At 40.4% G+C, this 14,737-nt stretch overlaps 1 protein-coding gene across 1 annotated transcript; it reads right to left on the bottom strand.

The window, feature by feature from the left end:
* Positions 1–451: 451 nt before the first annotated feature.
* On the bottom strand, positions 452–13,201 carry LOC113658449 (cytochrome P450 3A40-like). The gene is made up of 13 exons (XM_027170875.2): positions 13,031–13,201; positions 12,298–12,391; positions 12,149–12,201; positions 9,711–9,810; positions 9,122–9,235; positions 8,885–8,973; positions 8,590–8,738; positions 8,338–8,465; positions 8,184–8,265; positions 7,800–7,960; positions 1,449–1,675; positions 914–1,076; positions 452–736 (listed from the first exon to the last, which is right to left on the bottom strand). Exons 1-13 carry the CDS (start codon positions 13,099–13,101, stop codon positions 656–658), a joined length of 1,512 nt encoding a protein of 503 aa, XP_027026676.2. The 5' UTR covers positions 13,102–13,201; the 3' UTR covers positions 452–655.
* Positions 13,202–14,737: the final 1,536 nt, after the last annotated feature.

Genomic DNA, 14,737 nt, shown 5'->3' with positions numbered 1-14,737 from the left:
TCTCCCAGTTTAATCAGACAGCCAACTTATGTAACACCCTGATCCTGGAGAAACGTTGTCTCATGTCACTGTGTACTGTAACAGCTAGATATGGTTGTAATGACAATAAAAGCTTCCTGACTATATCAATATATTACAGAATAGATGCAACCAGAACAGTAAAAGAGAAAGATGCTAAATTTTAGTTTAACAATAAAACCCAGACTGATATGATAAAAGGATCATGTAAAAGTAAACATGACCATTAGGTTGATGGAATGTTAAGGAGATACACACCAGCAGAACGTTCCTGAAGGATGTCTCTGAGTAACTAGATGGAAATTATGAGCATTCTTCCATACTGTTAGTCGTCGGGTTTATTGGGTTAATTGTAATAAAAAAAATCTGCATTTAGATCTAAACATCTATGGATGCTATAGTAAAATAAAACATTACATTCACTTAACGTCTGTAGGATTTTCAAATTCCTTTATTAATATGTAAAGTGAAAAAAAGATATTCAGAACAAATTTTATAATCTTTACAGTCATTAATGTTAAACAAAGAATCACCCTGGAGAAAAAACATTCAGAAATCAAAAATGCTGTAAAAGTAAAAATGCTGTAGCAGAACATATTAAAGCCTGTGTGTTAATGTGGCTGCTCATGCAGGAATTCTACATTTTCCGAGGTGTGAATATGATTTTGATGGGCTCTTCAGGAGCCAGAAGGCCACTGTTGTTCAGCTTCAGAGGAACCTGATTAGAAGATGAAAAAAGAATATTTAGCTAAACAGAGTATAAAATAAAACAAAAGGAAATTGATAGCCTTTTAACGTTATACTTAATGCTGTTTAAGGTTGGCATTAAATATTACCAGTGTTAGTGACATTAGCTTTAAATAGCTTTAGATCATAAGCGACTGTAGATCCTGACCTTTGTCTCCTCAGAAAGACTGATGTCGAATCTCTGCAGTATCTCCACAATAGCCAGCTTCATGGCCACGAGGGCAAATCTCATGCCGATGCAGTTCCTGGGTCCTAAACCAAACGGCATGTATGCATACTGCTCGATGCTCTCCTTGTTCTCCTTAGTGAACCTGAAACAACATGGAGGATCAACACTAAGGATTAGATCAGAAAGTCATATTAAGGTGAAGGCCATCTTAAGATTTACACAGGTGGCAGGTGGGACTCCATCCTTTACAGATAATAATCGTGACTTTATTTGTCTAGATCATTCCTGGTGGTGTTTGTCTTGAGAACATTACAGATAAAATCATTCTTCTGAGTTTTTGGCTCATTGTGCAGGCAGCTGCTGCCTCTTGTGCTGGATAAACACTTTTTACTGATGTATAATAAATGCACAATACAATTCAAAGCATCCGAATGGATGCAAAACTCTGTACTAGAGTGAAGGTCACTTATATTGGCTAGTTTCCCATCATAGTGTAAATTCGATTCTTTCTTACCTCTCAGGGTTGAAGGTCTCTGGATCAGGCCAAAATTCAGGGTCTCTATGTAAGGCATAAATGGGGATCAAGACTACAGTGTCCTTTGGGATGGTAAGGTCATTTATTTCAACAGTTTTCTTGCAGACTCTTTCCAAGCGCAAAGCAACCGGGTACAACCTCAGTGACTCGTTTACTGTGGCATCCAAATAATCCATGTTCATCACTGTATCATAATCAACTTCAGCCTGAAAACAAAAGACAAAACACATATAATATCTTGTCAAATATGGACTTGATCTCCTTGTTATCCTGTACCCCGGTCTCTGTGTAAACCCATTTTAGTCTCAATGCTGATCTCTGTCACAGACTCAGTGTAGACACATATCATGGTGTGTTTGTTGACAACTGTCTCATTCTTTGTGTAGTCGACTAAGTCTCCTTTTAGATTGCTGCCTCAGTCTCTTTGTTAGACCTTGTCTCTGTTTCAACCACTCTCGCTGTCTTTATGTAGACCCCTGTCTCTGTCTCTCTGTAGACCCCTGTCTTAGACTGTATATAGACCCCTGTCTTGGTCTCTGTGTAGACCCCTGTCTTAGACTTTATATAGACCCCTGTCTTGGTCTCTGTGTAGATCCCTGTCTTAGACATCATGTAGACCCCTGTCTTATACTTCATGTAGACCCCTGTCTTAGACTTCATGTAGATCCAGGTCTTGGTCTCTGTGTAGACCCCTGCCTAAGTAAATGTGAAGAACCCTGTCCCATAATTTGTGTAGAACCCTGTCTCAGTCTGTGAAGACCCCTGTCACGGTATCTGTAACGACCCATCAGAGACAATGTGTACAACCCTATCTCAGTGTCTGTATAAACCCTTGTCCCAGACATTGTGTAGTACCCTGTCTCAGTATACCCTTTCTGTGGTATCTGTGAAGACCCCTGTCTTAGCCATTATATAGACCCCTGTCTTGGTCTCTGTGTAGACCCCTGTCTTAGACTTCATGTAGACCACTATCTTAGACTTTATATAGACCCCTGTCTTAGACTTCATGTAGGCCCTTGTCTTAGACTTCATGTAGACCCCTATCTTAGACTTTATATAGACCCCTGTCTTAGACTTCAGGTAGACCCCTATCTTAGACTTTATATAGACCCCTGTCTTAGACTTCATGTAGACCCCTGACTTAGACTTCATGTAGACCCCTATCTTAGACTTTATATAGACCCCTGTCTTGGTCTCTGTGTAGATCCCTGTCTTAGACTTCATGTAGACTCCTGTCTTAGACTTTATATAGACCCCTGTCTTGGTCTCTGTGTAGACCCCTGTTTTAGACTTCATGTAGACCCTTGTCTTAGACTTTATATAGACCCCTGTCTTGGTCTCTGTGTAGACCCCTGTATTAGACTTCATGTAGACCCCTGTCTTAGACTTTATATAGACCCCTGTCTTGGTCTCTGTGTAGACCCCTGCCTTAGACTTCATGTAGACCCCTGTCTTAGACTTCATGAAGACCCCTGTCTTAGACTTCATGTAGACCCCTATCTTAGACTTTATATAGACCCCTGTCTTAGACTTCATGTAGACCCCTATCTTAGACTTTATATAGACCCCTGTCTTAGACTTTATATAGACCCCTGTCTTGGTCTCTGAGTAAACCCTGTCTTAGACTTCATGTAGACCCCTGTCTTAGACTTTATTTAGACCCCTGTCTTGGTCTCTGTGTAGACCCCTGTCTTAGACTTCATGTAGACCCCTGTCTTAGACTTTATATAGACCCCTGTCTTAGACTTCATGTAGACGCCTGTCTTAGACTTCATGTAGACCCCTATCTTAGACTTTATATAGACCCCTATCTTGGTCTCTGTGTAGACCCCTGTCTTGGTCTCTGTGTAGATCCCTGTCTTAGACTTCATGTAGACCCTTATCTTAGAGACTTTATATAGACCCCTGTCTTGGTCTCTGTGTAGACCCCTGTTTTAGACTTCATGTAGACCCCTGTCTTAGACTTTATATAGACCCCTGACTTGGTCTCTGAGTAGACCCCTGTCTTAGACTTCATGTAGACCCCTGTCTTAAACTTTATATAGACACCTGTCTTGGTCTCTGTGTAGACCCCTGTCTTAGACATCATGTAGACCCCTGTCTTATACTTCATGTAGACCCCTGTCTTAGGCTTCATGTAGATCCCTGTCTTGGTCTCTGTGTAGACCCCTGCCTAAGTAAATGTGAAGAACCCTGTCCCATAATTTGTGTAGAACCCTGTCTCAGTCTGTGAAGACCCCTGTCATGGTATCTGTAACGACCCATCAGAGACAATCTGTAGAACCCTATCTCAGTGTCTGTATAAACCCTTTTCCCAGACATTGAGTAGTACCCTGTCTCAGTATACCCTTTCTGTGGCATCTGTGAAGACCCCGTCTTAGACATTATATAGACCCCTGTCTTAGACTTCATGTAGACCCCTGCCTTAGACTTCATGTAAACCCATGTCTTAGACTTCATGTAGACCCCTATCTTAGACTTTATATAGACCCCTGTCTTGGTCTCTGTGTAGACCCCTGTCTTAGACTTCATGTAGACCCCTATCTTAGACTTTATATAGACCCCTGTCTTAGACTTTATATAGACCCCTGTCTTAGACTTCATGTAGACCCTTGTCTTAGACTTCATGTAGACCCCTATCTTAGACTTTATATAGACCCCTGTCTTAGACTTCATGTAGACCCTTGTCTTAGACTTCATGTAGACCGCTGTCTTAGACTTTATATAGACCACTGTCTTAGACTTCATGTAGATCCCTGTCTTAGACTTCATGTAGACCCTTATCTTAGAGACTTTATATAGACCAATGTCTTGGTCTATGTGTAGACCCCTGTTTTAGACATCATGTAGACCCCTGTCTTGGTCTCTGTGTAGATCCCTGTCCTAGACTTCATGTAGACCCCTGTCTTAGACTTCATGTAGACCCTTGTCTTAGAGACTTTATATAGACCCCTGTCTTGGTCTCTACACAGAGACCAAGACCCCTGTCTTGGTCTCTGTGTAGATCCCTATCTTAGACTTCATGTAGATCCTTGTCTTAGAGACTTTATATAGACCCCTGTCTTGGTCTCTGTGTAGACCCCTGTCTTAGACTTCATGTAGACCCCTATATAGACTTTATATAGACCCCTGTCTTAGACTTCATGTAGACCCTTGTCTTAGACTTCATGTAGACCCCTGTCTTAGACTTCATGTAGACCCCTGTCTTAGACTTCATGTAGACCCCTGTCTTAGACTTCATGTAGACCCCTGTCTTAGACTTCATGTAGACCCCTATCTTAGACTTCATGTAGACCCCTGTCTTAGACTTCATGTAGACCCCTGTCTTAGAGACTTTATATAGACCCCTGTCTTGGTCTCTGTGTAGACCCCTGTTTTAGACTTCATGTAGACCCCTGTCTTAGACTTTATATAGACCCCTATCTTGGTCTCTGTGTAGACCCCTGTCTTAGACTTTATATAGACCCGTGTCTTGGTCTCTGTGTAGACCCCTGCCTTAGACTTCATGTAGACCCCTGTCTTAGACTTCATGAAGACCCCTGTCTTAGACTTCATGTAGACCCCTATCTTAGACTTTATATAGACCCCTGTCTTAGACTTCATGTAGACCCCTATCTTAGACTTTATATAGACCCCTGTCTTGGTCTCTGAGTAGACCCTGTCTTAGACTTCATGTAGACCCCTGTCTTAGACTTTATTTAGACCCCTGTCTTGGTCTCTGTGTAGACCCCTGTCTTAGACTTCATGTAGACCCCTGTCTAAGACTTTATATAGACCCCTGTCTTAGACTTCATGTAGACGCCTGTCTTAGACTTCATGTAGACCCCTATCTTAGACTTTATATAGACCCCTGTTTTAGACTTCATGTAGACCCCTATCTTAGACTTTATATAGACCCCTGTCTTAGACTTTATATAGACCCCTGTCTTGGTCTCTGAGTAGACCCTGTCTTAGACTTCATGTAGACCCCTGTCTTAGACTTTATTTAGACCCCTGTCTTGGTCTCTGTGTAGACCCCTGTCTTGGTCTCTGTGTAGATCCCTGTCTTAGACTTCATGTAGACCCTTATCTTAGAGACTTTATATAGACCCCTGTCTTGGTCTCTGTGTAGACCCCTGTTTTAGACTTCATGTAGACCCCTGTCTTAGACTTTATATAGACCCCTGACTTGGTCTCTGAGTAGACCCCTGTCTTAGACTTTATGTAGACCCCTGTCTTATACTTTATATAGACACCTGTCTTGGTCTCTGTGTAGACCCCTGTCTTAGACATCATGTAGACCCCTGTCTTATACTTCATTTAGACCCCTCTCTTAGACTTCATGTAGATCCCTGTCTTGGTCTCTGTGTAGACCCCTGCCTAAGTAAATGTGAAGAACCCTGTCTCAGTCTGTGAAGACCCCTGTCATGGTATCTGTAACGACCCATCAGAGACAATCTGTAGAACCCTATCTCAGTGTCTGTATAAACCCTTTTCCCAGACATTGTGTAGTACCCTGTCTCAGTATACCCTTTCTGTGGTATCTGTGAAGACCCCTGTCTTAGACATTATATAGACCCCTGTCTTAGACTTCATGTAGACCCCTGTCTTAGACTTCATGTAGACCCATGTCTTAGACTTCATGTAGACCCCTATCTTAGACTTTATATAGACCCCTGTCTTGGTCTCTGTGTAGACCCCTGTCTTAGACTTCATGTAGACCCCTATCTTAGACTTTATATAGACCCCTGTCTTAGACTTCATGTAGACCCCTGTCTTAGACTTTATATAGATCACTGTCTTAGACTTCATGTAGATCCCTGTCTTAGACTTCATGTAGACCCTTATCTTAGAGACTTTATATAAACCAATGTCTTGGTCTCTGTGTAGACCCCTGTCTTAGACTTCATGTAGACCCCTGTCTTGGTCTCTGTGTAGATCCCTGTCTTAGACTTCATGTAGACCCCTGTCTTAGACTTTATATAGACCCCTGTCTTGGTCTCTGTGTAGATCCCTATCTTAGACTTCATGTAGACCCTTGTCTTAGAGACTTTATATAGACCCCTGTCTTGGTCTCTGTGTAGACCCCTGTCTTAGACTTCATGTAGACCCCTATATAGACTTTATATAGACCCCTGTCTTAGACTTCATGTAGGCCCTTGTCTTAGACTTCATGTAGACCCCTATCTTAGACTTCATGTAGACCCCTGTCTTAGACTTCATGTAGACCCCTATCTTAGTCTTCATGTAGACCCCTGTCTTAGACTTCATGTAGACCCCTATCTTAGACTTCATGTAGACCCTTGTCTTAGACTTCATGTAGACCCCTGTCTTAGAGACTTTATATAGACCCCTGTCTTGGTCTCTGTGTAGACCCCTGCCTCAGTGAATGTGAAGAACTCTGTCACAGTATCTGTAAAGTCTCATATGGACTTGATCTCCTTGTTATCCTGTACCCCGGTCTCTGTGTAAACCCATTTTAGTCTCAATGCTGATCTCTGTCACAGACTCAGTGTAGACACATATCATGGTGTGTTTGTTGACAACTGTCTCATTCTTTGTGTAGTCGACTAAGTCTCCTTTTAGATTGCTGCCTCAGTCTCTTTGTTAGACCTTGTCTCTGTTTCAACCACTCTCGCTGTCTTTATGTAGACCCCTGTCTCTGTCTCTCTGTAGACCCCTGTCTTAGACTGTATATAGACCCCTGTCTTAGTCTCTGTGTAGACCCCTGTCTTAGACTTCATGTAGACCCCTGTCTTGGTCTCTGTGTAGACCCCTGTCTTAGACTTCATGTAGACCCCTGTCTTGGTCTCTGTGTAGACCCCTGTCTTAGACTTTATGTAGACCCCTGTCTTGGTCTCTGTGTAGACCCCTGTCTTAGACTTCATGTAGACCCCTGTCTTAGTCTCTGTGTAGACCCCTGTCTTAGACTTCATGTAGACCCCTGTCTTGGTCTCTGTGTAGACCCCTGCCTCAGTGAATGTGAAGAACTCTGTCACAGTATCTGTAAAGTCCCCTGTCCCATAATTTGTGTAGAACCCTGTCTCAGTCTGTGAAGACCCCTGTCACGGTATCTGTAATGACCCATCAGAGACAATGTGTAGAACCGTATCTCACTGTCTGTATAGACCCCTGTCATGGTATCTGCAAAGACCCCAAGACTTTGTCCAAGACTTTGTGTAGACTCCTGTCTCAGTCTCTCTGTAGACTCCTGTCTAGGTGTAAATTCTCTGTTATCTATTCTCACTTTGTGAGTAATGTAATAAAAATTGTCCAAAGCCGTATCACATGGGCATATATGATAGGTCTTTTTTTTATAATAGAATATTAATATAAACTTATGTGAATCACCTTATTAGGGAAGGTTTCATCGATTTCTTTCTGGAGTTTCTTCATCGTCTCCGGATTACTGGACAGATTGTAGAACAGAAACGACAGAGTGCTGCTGCTCGTCTCATAACCAGCAAAGATGAAGATCATGGACTGGGACAGAATCTCATGATCACTTAGACCTTCAGATATCACACACACACACACACACACACACACACACACACACACACACACACACACACACACACACACAATAAGACTTGTCATTATATTGCTTTTGTCTGATATGTGTAGGACAGCAGAGAACTAGAGACATGCTGTAATGGGTTACATTATTTACATTAATGATGTACAAAACCTCATCATCTTGGTGACTAAGAGACTTTAACTGGAGCAAAATACCTTTGTTGGTGTCTTTGCTGTTCAGCTCGTTTTTGTCTGATTTTTGAGAATCGATCATCAGCTGCATGAAGTCCACTCGTTTCTGCAATAAAAACACAATAAAACAATAAAACAATAATATCTATTTTTTTTCTAATAACCCATTTAGTTGTACCTTATTATTCTGGGCCACACGTTCAGACTTGATCTTTTTCAGGGCAGCATAAAAGAAATCCGTCACAGCAGTCGGGAAAAAGGCGAAATCCATTTTCTCCAACACCGGTGCGATAAAGGGGAACAGCGCTGATAAAAACACACAATGTAAAATATCCTGTTGTAACAACAAGCAGAAATATACCTGCTGATCAGAAATAATGTTTGTCTCATTATAATGAGAATTAGGATGAATCTGAAATCAGTAAAATACCGACGGCGAGGAACAGAGGGTTGAGGAAGTCGAACTTCAGCATTTTCTTGATGTTGGTGACGAACGGATCTTTGGGGTTGTTCAGGGAGTCGATATCGACACTAAACGCTGTGCTCGTCACCACATCCATACTGTAGGCTCCAAAAAACCTAAAGGGACCAAAAACACCAGCAGATCAAAGAAACATGCAGAAATATGGGGAATAAATACAAACACACACACACACACACACACACACACACACACACACACACACACACACACACACACACACACACACACACAGATGATTTACTCTTTAATATCTGCTGATTCTCCTCGCTCAGACACCTTCTGCAGATTTTTAACCAGCGAGTGTGAATGTGACTTCATGATTCCAAACATCTGAGAAACAGGAAAGAACATCAGATGTTAATATTATCATCAAGAGTAAATCAAAGTGTGTGTTTAATTATTAAAATAAACACTGAAACACACCACACACACACACACACACACACACACACACACACACACACAAACACACACACACCTCCTTCAGTCTGCCGCTGGTGAACGATGGAGAAAGAACACTCCTGATTCTCCTCCAGTCCTCGTCCTCGACGATGGACACGGCGTCGTACAGAGGACCGTTTAGGCGAAAATTCTGAGTGAAATAAGAGACACATTAAAACTGATCACATTTAAAGATCTAATAGGTTTAAATTTGATGTCATTAGTTATTTTTTTATTTGATGTCACCATGGATTTCAGCTGCTAAAAGGACGGACTTGACAAAAGTATTTATCACTTTGTAAGTTATCACATTCAAGTTAATTCATGGAGTATTCACCATGCTGGTGAGCTCTAGTTTTTTCTTGTAGATATTGTTTTTACAAGCCTCTCCACCTGTCTGTCTCTCCAGAGACATGTCTGTGTGTCCGTCTGTTAATCTGTCTCTCTGCTATCTGACTGTCACTTTCTCTATCTGTCTCTCTGTCTCGCTCCACCTGTCTGTCTCTATGCCCTTCCTGCCCCAACTCTGTACCCCATCAGTCAGTATTAAGTGTGTGTGTGTGTGTGTGTGTGTGTGTGCGTGTGCGTGCGTGCGTGCGTGTGTGTGTGTGTGCGTGTGATCTCACTCTGCGGTTGGTGAACAGAGAGTAACACTCTTTAATCAGGACAGATTTGATGATCTCTGAGTCCATGATACAGAGGACCGGCTGTCTCGCGTCATATATACTGTAATAAACACCACAGACATCAGACACTGACATCACATCACATTTACCAGCTGCAGCGTTAAACAGAATCGCTAAACATTTAGCAGTTAGCATTACTTAGTACAGTGAAATTCTTCACATATCCCATTTGGGTGTTGGGGTCAGAGCACAGGGAAAGCCATGATGCAGCACTCTGGGACAGAGAGGCTTAGGGGCCTTGCCCAGGGGCCCAACAGTGGCAGCTTGGTGGTGCTGGGGCTTGAACTCCAACTTTCCACTTAACAGCCCAGAGCCTCAACCTCTTGAGCCACCACTGACTCAACGTCTTATACATATAATTACATTCTTCTGCTATCTTATAACCCCACACGCTAACCACGCTAACATTAGTTAGCATATGAAACACTGAGACAGGGTTCCACACAACAGTCTACATAATATTTATAATATTATCTAGATAATAAACACAGAGAATGTAATGTTAGTTCCTGTATCACTGAGACTGCAGTGTGACTGACGCTGATCGTGTCCCATGTATGAAGAACTTTGCTGGAACATTATACAACATTCTGATAACATTTTCTGTTGGCTGATTAAACCCTAACTCTAAGGTTTGGTTTTATCACTGTTATGGTTTTAGGAACTTTGATCCTTTAATCTGTCAGGGCCTTTCGTCGCTCTTGTACTGAGAAGATTTCATTATTAATTGTAGAGATATTAATCTAACTTTTATAATGTTAGCTCCAGCGTTGTGTGAGTAACATTACAAAAACTTTACCATTTTCTCTGGACATTGCAGGAACATCAACATCAGACCTGTTAAACACTTAACACTAAACATTAGCATTCTCCGTAGCTGTGTCTCACTGTATCACTAAACCCAGAATGTAAACCCAGACTGTAAACCCAGACTCTAAACCCAGACAGTAAACCCAGACTCTAAACCAAGACTGTAAACCCAGACAGTAAACCCAGACTGTAAATGTAAACCCAGACTGTAAACCCAGACTTTAAACCCAGACTGTAAACCCTGACTGTAAACCCAGACTTTAGACCCTGACTGTAAACCCAGACTTTAAACCCAGACTGTAAACCCAGACTGTAAACCCAGACTGTAAACCCAGACTGTAAATGAAAACCCAGACTGGAAATGTAAACCCATACTGTAAACCCAGACTGTAAACCCAGACTGTAAATGTAAACCCAAACTGTAAATGTAAACCCAGACTTTAAACCCAGACTGTAAATGTAAACCCAGACTGTAAACCCAGACTGTAAATGTAAACCCAGACTGTAAATGTAAACCCAGACTGTAAACCCAGACTGTAAACCCAGACTGTAAATGAAAACCCAGACTGTAAATGTAAACCCAGACTGTAAATGTAAACCCAGACTGTAAACCCAGACTGTAAATGTAAACCCATACTGTAAACCCAGACTGTAAACCCAGCCTGTAAATGTAAACCCAAACTGTAAATGTAAACCCAGACTTTAAACCCAGACTGTAAATGTAAACCCAGACTGTAAACCCAGACTGTAAATGTAAACCCAGACTGTAAATGTAAACCCAGACTGTAAACCCAGACTGTAAACCCAGACTGTAAATGTAAACCCAGACTGTAAACCCAGACTGTAAATGTAAACCCAGACTTTAAAGCCAGACTGTAAACCCAAACTTTAAACCCAGACTGTAAACCCAGCTTGTAAACCCAGACTGTAAATGTAAACCCAGACTGTAAACCCAGACTGTAAACCCAGACTGTAAATGTAAACCCAGACTGTAAACCCAGATTTAAACCCAGACTGTAAACCCAGACTGTAAACCCAGACTGTAAATGTAAACCCAGACTGTAAACCCGGACTTTAAACCCAAACTGTAAAACCAGACTTTAAACCCAGATTGTAAACCCAGATTGTAAACCCAGACTGTAAACCCAGACTGTAAATGTAAACCCAGACTGTAAATGTAAACCCATACTGTAAACCCAGACTATAAACCCAGACTGTAAACCCAGACTGTAAATGTAAACCCATACTGTAAACCCAGACTGTAAACCCATACTGTAAACCCGGACTGTCAACCCAGACTTTAAACCCAGACTTTAAACCCAGACTGTAAACCCAGACTGTAAATGTAAACCCAGACTGTAAACCCAGACTGTAAATGTAAACCCAGACTGTAAACCCAGAGAGTAAACCCAGACAGTAAACCAGGTCTGTAAATGTAAACCCAGACTGTAAATGTAAACCCAGACTGTAAACCCAGACTGTAAACCCAGACTGTAAATGTAAACCCATACTGTAAATGTAAACCCAGACTGTAAACCCAGACTGTAAACCCAGACTGTAAGACTCACCCCCAAATCTTGCCGTACTTCTGAAAACACCTCATATCAAAATTATGGATTCCCTGAAAATCAGTGAAAGATAATCTGTAAATAACTCACACTGAGTTTATCATATAATGTCGTTATAGCACGATGTTTATGATGTAATATAAACTCACCTTACGATATTCTAACATGGTTCCAAAAAATGGTACCGGTTTAGGACCAGGAACTCCCAAACGCTTAAAGAAACTGTACGGCCAGTACCCATACCTGAGGATGACAGAACATAGGTGTTTCTATGGCGAGAAGTGAAAGAATATTAAAGAGCAGGAAAGATGAGTGAAATGTTTGTCTTTCTAATTAAATCATATTGTGGTGTGTAAATCATTAACAGGAACAGCAGCGTTGTTATTGCTCATTATCAGATCAGATACCTCCTTTACCCAGCCCTATTCCACCTCTCTCCTTTTCTCTCTCTCTCTCTCTCTCTCTCTCTCTCTCTCTCTCTCTCTCTCTCTCTCTCTCTCTCTAAACGAGTGTTTTATTAAAGACATTAGTGTTATGAAGTCTGTATATGGATGTGATGCCCTAGGCTTCTGTAGGTGTGAGGGACTGAGATGCCCTCAGGTTCTCCTACACTAAGTTATTCTTAACTCTTAATGTGTCCTTTTCATTTTTTGCCTCTCAGACAGCCTGCGAGATGAACAGATTTATGAGATAATCATCTAGAAGAGCATCTACACGAGACAAAACCCCAAAACCATTTATGGACTGTAACGTACAGGAGATCATCCACAGGCTGAAGATTTAATCCACACCACTTTACTGAAAGACTGAACAGTGAAGCACAGAACAGTTGATGTGTGTACCTGCGACTAACACAGTGAGATAAAGTGAGACAGCACTTACAGCAGGACGAGACTGATGAGGATCACGATCAGAGCCCAAGTCTCAGAGGAGAAACTCCACCAATGCGCCATGATGATTATTATTAATGTTACTGTTAGGAGAGTTAGTAGTAATATAGTGAATATAAAGATACTGCAGCTGGACGTTACTGTAGTGTGTCTGAGAGAGAGAGGGCTGTTAGAGAGCACATTTAAAGCCCACATTACAGTTAATGATTAAACACACACTTATCTAACTCACCTCTACACACGTTCACCTATAAACACACATCATACCACAAACACTATTATTAAATCTGTTCAGGTTCTTGCTTTCTGAAAGAAAGAACACGACTAAAAAATGCAAGTCTGGCAGAATCAGAAGGTAATAATGACTTATAATCCCATTGTAAGTGTTTATAATGACTTATAATCCCATTATGTGTTTAGAATGATTTATAATCCCACTGTGAGTGTTTTTAATGACTTAAAATCCCATTGTGAGTGTTTATAATGATTTATATTCCCACTGTGAGTGTTTATAATGATTTATATTCCCACTGTGAGTGTTTATAATGATTTATATTCCCACTGTGAGTGTTTATAATGATTTATAATCCCACTGTAAGTGTTTTTAATGACTTATAATCCCATTGTGAGTGTTTATAATGATTTATAATCCCATTGTGAGTGTTTATAATGATTTATAATCCCATTGTGACTGTTTATAATGACGTATAATCCCATTGTGAGTGTTTATAATGATTTATAATCCCATTGTGAGTGTTTATAATGATTTATATTCCCACTGTGAGTGTTTATAATGATTTATAATCCCATTGTGAGTGTTTATAATGACGTATAATCCCATTGTGAGTGTTTATAATGATTTATAATCCCATTGTGAGTGTTTATAATGATTTATATTCCCACTGTGAGTGTTTATAATGATTTATAATCCCATTGTGTGTTTATAATGATTTCTAATCCCATTGTGAGTGTTTATAATGATTTCTAATCCCATTGTGAGTGTTTATAATGATTTATATTCCCACTGTGAGTGTTTATAATGATTTATAATCCCATTGTGTGTTTATAATGATTTATAATCCCACTGTGAGTGTTTATAATGATTTATAATCCCATTGTGAGTGTTTATAATGACGTATAATCCCATTGTGAGTGTTTATAATGATTTATAATCCCATTGTGAGTGTTTATAATGATTTATATTCCCACTGTGAGTGTTTATAATGATTTATAATCCCATTGTGTGTTTATAATGATTTATAATCCCATTGTGAGTGTTTATAATGATTTATAATCCCATTGTGAGTGTTTATAATGATTTATATTCCCACTGTGAGTGTTTATAATGATTTATAATCCCATTGTGTGTTTATAATGATTTATAATCCCATTGTGAGTGTTTATAATGATTTATAATCCCATTGTGAGTGTTTATAATGATTTATATTCCCACTGTGAGTGTTTATAATGATTTATAATCCCATTGTGTCTTTATAATGATTTATAATCCCATTGTGTGTTTATAATGACTTATAATCACATTGTGAGTGTTTATAATTATTTGTAATCCCATTGTGAGTGTTTATTGTAAAGAGGAGGTGGTGGAATCATATGCAGAACAGCAAAAAACTAACTTTAATAAGGCAGGAATGCAAACTGCCCAGAACAGTGGCCAAGTCAGAGTCTAGCAAACAGGCAA

This window comes from Tachysurus fulvidraco, chromosome 18 (assembly GCF_022655615.1).
Source record: "Tachysurus fulvidraco isolate hzauxx_2018 chromosome 18, HZAU_PFXX_2.0, whole genome shotgun sequence".
Classification (NCBI taxonomy): domain Eukaryota; kingdom Metazoa; phylum Chordata; class Actinopteri; order Siluriformes; family Bagridae; genus Tachysurus; species Tachysurus fulvidraco.
Note: the sequence above shows the minus strand (reverse complement) of the source record. Positions and strands in the feature narration are given on the sequence as shown.